The sequence below is a fragment of the Stegastes partitus genome, unplaced genomic scaffold (genome assembly GCF_000690725.1).
Source record: "Stegastes partitus isolate 25-593 unplaced genomic scaffold, Stegastes_partitus-1.0.2 Scaffold390, whole genome shotgun sequence".
NCBI lineage: Eukaryota > Metazoa > Chordata > Actinopteri > Pomacentridae > Stegastes > Stegastes partitus.
The window spans coordinates 202,689-210,125 of NW_007578121.1; the positions used below are offsets into that span (position 1 = coordinate 202,689).

Below are 7,437 nucleotides of genomic sequence, written 5' to 3' on the forward strand. Positions count from 1 at the left end.
CATGTAACTTCATATATTTTATAGAGGCCAAAGAAGTTACTGTTGGTGCTTTTTGAGACCAAATGCACATTTACAGAATTGGGGAATTGGTTTTATATGCAAACACGTCTTTATATTACACATGCAGAGAAAAATAAGAGAAAGACAAGCAAGACTACCAGTTTAAAAAAAAAACAAAAAAAACCACGACCCATCAAAATACAATCTCAAAGGTCCCAAAGTAATTTCGTTGGTTTCGATATTATCGTAAGTTACGTAAGAGGCTATAAGTAATAATGTTATATCACCAGTTACACAGAGCTGCTGTGGAGCCAGTAGAGGGACTTGAAGCACATTCTGAGGCTTTAAACCTGGAAATCCATTTCTGACAGGAGAAAATACCATATATGAAATATAAGAACAACAAAAAGAAAAAAAAATACTCATGTTAAGTCAACATTTTTACTTTTTAAGTCAGTATTCAGTATGAGACAGTAATAACTTATAACTTGAGACGTTATGACAAAATAATACTTTGTTACTATAATAATTAAAACTTCAGTGTACTCATAGTTTGTATTTACTATCTCAATATATTGTGACTTGATATCTCAATTAAATTGACTGAAAGTCATTAAATTACAGTCAGTTTTGACTTTCTATGGTTTGTCTATTCTTTGCTATGGAAATGTGATTTTTGTATAATCTTACCATACAATCTCATCAAGTTAACTGAAACAGCTTTAACTGCAATTTAGTATCTGATGTTTCTGGCTAAGAATAAGTTGGTCATCATTTTGACTATACAAAAACTAAATGTTGACCTACAGCTCAAATATTGGGACTTTTTTTTCTCAAGATTTTAAAAGAGAAACTATAACTTAGTATGTATTAAATAAAATTTTAGTGAAAATTTTATTTTTTTCAACTTTAAAAATCAACATTTTGACTACACATCATATAGCTTGGCCTTGTTATGAGTGCTTGAAGTAAATGGACTTCCAGACCGATGTGATAAAACTAACATTTCACAGGAAATGGACATTTTCGGGGGAAAAAAAGTTTAAAATCAAAAAAATTCAACCAAAGAAATCTATTACAGAAATGTTATGTTTGTTATTTTGGCATAGACTTATCCATATTGTCTTTTATTCCTGGAAAAATTTTACAGGTAGAAAAAAATCTAAACCATCTTAAATGGTGCTTATATAGTAATGCATTAGTAATAATCCGTTACTATAATCAATATTTAACAGTAAAAGTGACCCTTCTGCATTAAACATTCAACCTAATTTGGATACTATTCATAAAATCATTTTAAATAAAACATTTATTTTCCAATTCAAGACTGTAGTAATAAATTGCTTTTAGCACTGTGAGGGGTTTGTGACCCTCAGGTTGGAAACAATCAGTTTACCTGCTGTTAATCAATGAAAACAAATTTTTTAGGACTTAAGTTTTAACTGCTGGCGTTGAGTCTAGGGTGGTCTTATGGGGAACATATAGTTCAAAAACATTCAGTTTGTCAGCTCACAGTTCCTGGAGCAGCACTGCCCACTAGTGACAATTCACACACAACACACATTCCAGTCTTCACTTGTTTATTGGGAGTTTAACTGACAGAACATCACAGTATTGCCAACGTTCTTTTAAATATATATAAAACTGTACGAAAGTAATCATTTTCAAGTGTACTGATCTATTTTTAGAGAAAATTGTTAAGTAAGAGATGCTGAGTTGATTTCAGTGGAACAGGTTTGTCACAGTCTTTCTAATGTTAGCATGAAAACAGCCACAGTATCAGCTGAGATGTAATCCAAACACTGTTTACATTTTTTAAATGTGTAAAAACATTTGTATGCAAGCATCAGTATAGGCATGATGGTGTATGCCACAATGCAGCACTTTGTGAAGTTTGGTTAACAAGACAGACTTAAACACTGGGATATTCATCGAAATCAAAGTCTTTGTCACCACAGAAGTCTTGTTTTGCACCAACAAACACACACGACTGCTTCTAATGGTCCTTTCCACATGTGCAACAGAACAACACATATTCTGTATAATGGGAAGCATCACACTATCCAGTTTCACAAGAATTTACATGATTAAAGCGTAACATTAATGCGGATGCTCCTCCAGAAGAGGATCCCTCTACATGTTTTGTATGAAACTGACAGCAGTGGCACCACAGAGGTCAAACTGAGCCAATAACTGACTTCCACACGTTTGTGGCTGTGAGGACACAGCCCCCCTTCTATAATGTTAACAACACCATCCCTGTTTAGCTGGTGGCAGGTTCTGGAGAGCTGGTAGAGGTGGACGAGACTGAGGCTGAGGCCAGTCTCTCTCTGCTTTCCCCTGCCCCGCTCCCGAACACCTTCCACTGAAGGATGCAGGTATCCTTTCCACCCATAGAGAGCAAGTGGGAGTCACTGTGGGTGAAGCAGACGTTGGTAACGTGGCTGCCATGGCCTTCGTATTTGTGGCTTGGTGCCTGGAGAGGAAAGAAAGAGTCCACTTTAGATGAGCACAGGGGAAACCCCATCACACTTGAGACCACCCTTCACCTCCTTGTCTTTAAAGAAGAGTATTAACATGCTAGAAGTGATCTCTCATATTTCTTGGCATTACTTTGAAACAAAGCAGAATGTGAAGTATTTCTTCTCCAGTTTATGTGTCAGCACATTTGTTTTTGAATGTTTCTAAATCTTTAAACTTTCTGATCATTTCAAGTTTTATTCACAATTAAAAACTAAATAATTAGAAATGAGAGTACGTAAAAAGATGATCTGGACAAGTGTTACCTTAGGTTTAGGACAGGGGTACTGGAAGAGGTGCACCTTACAGAAGTCATCAGCCACAGCCACCATTGTCTCATTATGAGAGCGACACAGTGCGTTAATGTCTGTACCGTCTGAGCCCTCCAACCACACACCTGAACACCACAGCAATACAATAAGTGTCACTTGACAAAATAACACAATTATGTTTAGGTCATACAAAACACACCACAAACTGACAGGATAGAGATATTGTACTTAGTGTTTCTCACCCATGACATGGAAGCCCAGCACACAGGTGTAGGAGGCCCATTCTCTGTCCTTGCTCTCATAGCGGTTCCTCAACAGCTTACAGCCTGCTGCTATGTCCCCTGTTAAAACACATCGAAAGTCAGAAATGTAGATAAAAATTCACGCTGCCTGAGGAGTTGACTGCAAAAAATGAACAAAGCTATGCAAAAGTGTTTGGCTTTTTAGATTTTCAGCCATCTGATAGCCTGAAATCCATTCTGCAGCAGGACAAGTCCAAACATACAGCCAGTCATAAAGAAGGGATTACTTGAAACGTCAGACAAAACAGAGACAGCCTCAATCCAAGAAAGAACTTTGGCTCCAACCAACCTGCGAAATACCTTGAGAATCTGTGCGCATTTGTACTGTTGCTGTTTTAAAAGAAAAGGCTGCTCACAGCAAATATTGACCACATTCATTTTCTTTTCTCTTAACTGATTCAATCACTTCACTGATGAGTAATAACAATTCATGGCATTATTTTGTAAAGCATCTTTACCTTATTTTAGTGCCTATAACTTTGCACAGTACTGTATGCGTACTTACAGTATAGGATCTCATAGTCGCCTGAATTAGACATGATGTACTTCCCATCTTTGGACCAGTCCAGGTGAGTTATGAAACTGGAGTGGCCCTGATTTGATAGACAAGCAGAGAAAGTGACACATTAATTAAAGACTTTGAAGATAACACTAATTTTATTCGAGACTTTCTTCACTGTCAACAAATCCCATGTAACGATTATGACCAACAATGTGTTGCTCCATCTCTCAGTACTTATTTTTGCCCCAACCCTGTCCATGATTCTTAGCTCTAAGTTTAATGGTTGCTAGTAGAGCTCTATTTGTTTTCCTAAGCATCACAAACCCGGTGACAATGAAGTGACTATTTTAATCATTTAATTCATTCTGTGAGAGCTGTATCTTTTATGTGATCACATTCATGTGTATGGGAAGCCAGCAGGAAGCTAACCAGCTCAGTGGAGGAGGCTAATGTGTGTGCTCAGTGGGCCGAAAATATGGAAGCATGAAGAGATCTGTTTTTAACAAATCACTCCAACGGGAGGAAATAGTGCATTTACCTTAACTGTTTTCAGCAGCAGTTTAACACACATTTGGGGTTCTAGTGAGTATTTGTTGCAGCAGGATGGTATGTGTCTGTGTGGGCATGTGGACTGAGTTTGGATACAGAGCTTGCAGACAAGAAAACAAATTCAAAATACGACCAAGCTAACTTTTAAAATCCTGTGATATCCTTTGCTTTGTTAGAAAAAACTGGACAAAATCCATGAAACAAATGAACACAATTAAAGATAGATTTGATTTTTAACTCACATTACACTTCCCGAAGCGTGTGTAACGCCGACCACTCTCTGTCACATTGTAGATGTAGATGAAGTTGTCATGAGATCCAACAGCAAGAAAGCTGCCAACTGAAAACACAAGAGGCCATTCATACAGTTAAAGGAAATTTCCACAGTGCTTTTGGGTCCACATTTTTTGATCTTTGTTGCATGCCACCCATTCTGTTTCAATAAATTTCCAGTCTAATGTTTATTTTTTACCAAGACAAATAAATGCCGAAATTCCCTAAACAAACAATAACCTTCTCATAAGAAGCTTTTTGATGCCTCTGATTTTTTTGACTTCTTAACATCCAGAGTACCCTTACAATGGGAACAATCTTAACTCAAGGTTAATTTACAAGCTGTTTCTTGAACTACTAATTTTTATTCCCCAGAACTGCAGTGTTATCTCAACATGAATGTGCTTTGCGTGAAAATGCTAATCAGCAAACCACAAGAATACTGGATGAATACATAAATAACTAGAAAAGCACTCAGAGAGCGCAGACCTCCGCCAAGCAGCTCATTTCCACCACATTGTGATTTCCAGCCAATGTGAAAGTCCTGCATTCATTTTATCTATACTATGGGATTCATGAAGAAGTAGAACGGTCGTTCTGTACTCTCAAATATTTTGCACACTTACATTATTTCTGCAGTTACTTACTGGCTGTTAGCTAACGCTATGCTAGTGCCATAGTTGGCATAACTACAGTGATGTTATTGCTAACATAAACAGACAGGGAGTAACTTAATCTAGATTAGCACAGCTTTAGCAATGCAACGTAAATGAAAAGCATGACCGACGCAATGAAGCACACATCAGTCGTCATGACACATGGCAAAGAGAGTTAAAGTGAAACAGGAGACATGTTGAGCCATTGTTAAAGTCACAACGTCGTTATGAACTCATCTGTCAGTTGCGCCGCTCAGCCCACTACTGTAATGCTGCCTGGCTCTACCTTACTCCTGTACTACTAAGAAAACAGCAGAGAGGACTAAAGGACTGAATGGAGTCAGAGCTCCATCTAGTGGACAAACGGTGCAACGAGAGCATTCTGTGCAACTGTGACACTTAACAGCGTTTACCGTTTTATGACAGAATAACCAGACGGTAAGCCAGAACATCACCAAAATTTTATCATCTCTTCATTGTGCCATTATCAACATTTCCTGAAAATCTCCTGAAAATCTGTTCACAACTTTTCGAGTTATCTGGCTAACAAACAAACAAACCAACAAACAAGCCAACAAACCAACAAACAAACAGATAAACGGCGGCCAAAACACAGCGTCAAACCACACACATCTTTTCCTGCGAAGTTCTTATGGCTGGTGTTAAAACCATCTGTGATTCCTATAGTCATAACACTAGGAGGAGTTTGACATTAAAGAGCTGGTTGTGATGACTGACCTGGTGAATATCTCATGACAGACAGCTGCTCATTCCCATCAGTGGACTCAGAAACTACCTCCCTGGTCAGCAGGTCAAGGACCATCCACCTGTTAAGTGTTAAAAGAAAATGGAAGAGGTTTACTAGGACAGAGACAGGCAGGTAGAGACTCATCAGTGATTGTAACAGAACAGAAGGTGGGCTGCTTATTTGCTAGTAATAGTTCTTCAAGGCAAAATGGCTGCCTAGTGTTTTTCCAGTTTGTTTTGAGTCATATCTTTGCAAAGGCATACATTAGTGATTCCCAACCTTTTTTGTTTATCGTTTTTGTTCATGTACCCTCGCAGATAAACCCATTATGTGCTAAATGTTCACTTGTATAAAATTATTGGGATGTCATGGAACTATTCATGTTATGAAATGTATAAAAAAAAAAAAATTGTTAGAATATTTTCAGGGCTATTTTTTTTAGGTTGCCATTCATACAACTGGCAAAAGAAGAGCATTATTTTTAGTTATTTCAATCCTTGGCCTTTATTTTTGGCTATTTCACCCATTAAGTATTTGTTGCTTTTAGAAAATTAAACCATTACTTTACTTTTAGTATTTTCAACCCCTGGTCATTAACTTTAGCCATTTCAATCCTTCAGCTGCTTTTGCTTGAACTATTTCAACTACTAAACCATTTCAACCACCTATTTAAACAATAGGCATAATTTTTTGCATACTTTATTACTTCATTTGCAGTGTGTCAGCCACACTAAAGCACCCCTGGACCAGACAGGGTTAAGGACCTTGCTCAAGGGCCCAAACGTGGCAGTTTGGTGGTGCTCGAGCTTGAACCACCTTCTGATAAGTAAAGTCTTAACCACTAATCCACCACTACCCCCAACAATTACTGTTAGCTACTTCCACCATTAGCCTCTGCTTTAAAGCATTTCAAATTTTAGCTTTTGCTTTTAGCATTTTTAAATATTAGGCACTGCTTAGTTATTTTAACCATTAGACATAACTTTAAGCTATTTCAATCATTCGCCATTACTCTTAGCCATTTTGACCTTAAGTGACTTTTGCTTTTAACTATTTCAATAATTAGCTCTTGCTTTTAGCTATTTTAAACATTCACCATTTTTTGCAGAACGAATACTTTAGATCGTTTCGATTATGCAGTATATATATATTTTTTAATTTCTATTTTTTAAAATGATGTTCATATACATAATTTTCTAGTAAAGACAGAAATAAAATGATTTTATGTCATTCTTTTTAGTTTAAGTTGTGTAGAAGACTTTGTGCAAGATTACCTTCCTGTGCTGAGTCCAACTGAAACCACTGATCCATTAGGGCAGAAGTCAGCACACAATCCATACTCCTGCCAGAGATCACAGAAATCTTTTAGTATAAGAACTTACTTTGCTAAAAATATTCTGATTGTCAATAAACTGAGTCCTTATAGTATGACAGTTGAATACCAGGGGAACAGAGTCCTACCTCCAGGGTGATACACCAGTCTAGCTTGTGTTCCTCTGTGTTCCACAAACACACCTGCCTGTCATGACCACAGGTGAGGAAGATGTTCTGAGAGGGATGTGTAGCTAGTCCCCACATCTCATCTACATGGCCCTGAGACACACACACACAAACA

The 7,437-nt window shown here is 37.4% G+C and overlaps 1 protein-coding gene across 2 annotated transcripts in view; it reads right to left on the minus strand.

The window, feature by feature from the left end:
- Positions 1–1,563: 1,563 nt before the first annotated feature.
- The window catches only part of eml3 (EMAP like 3), a 50,649-nt gene continuing 44,775 nt past the window's right edge, over positions 1,564–7,437 (minus strand). For both annotated transcript variants that reach the window (XM_008285183.1, XM_008285182.1), the window contains 8 exons: positions 7,284–7,415; positions 7,097–7,164; positions 5,813–5,901; positions 4,388–4,485; positions 3,600–3,687; positions 3,035–3,133; positions 2,787–2,917; positions 1,564–2,476 (listed from right to left, as the gene is read on the minus strand). In XM_008285183.1, coding sequence (XP_008283405.1) covers positions 2,264–2,476; positions 2,787–2,917; positions 3,035–3,133; positions 3,600–3,687; positions 4,388–4,485; positions 5,813–5,901; positions 7,097–7,164; positions 7,284–7,415 — 918 coding nt within the window. In that variant the 3' untranslated portion in view covers positions 1,564–2,263. The remainder of the gene's footprint in view (positions 2,477–2,786; positions 2,918–3,034; positions 3,134–3,599; positions 3,688–4,387; positions 4,486–5,812; positions 5,902–7,096; positions 7,165–7,283; positions 7,416–7,437) is intronic.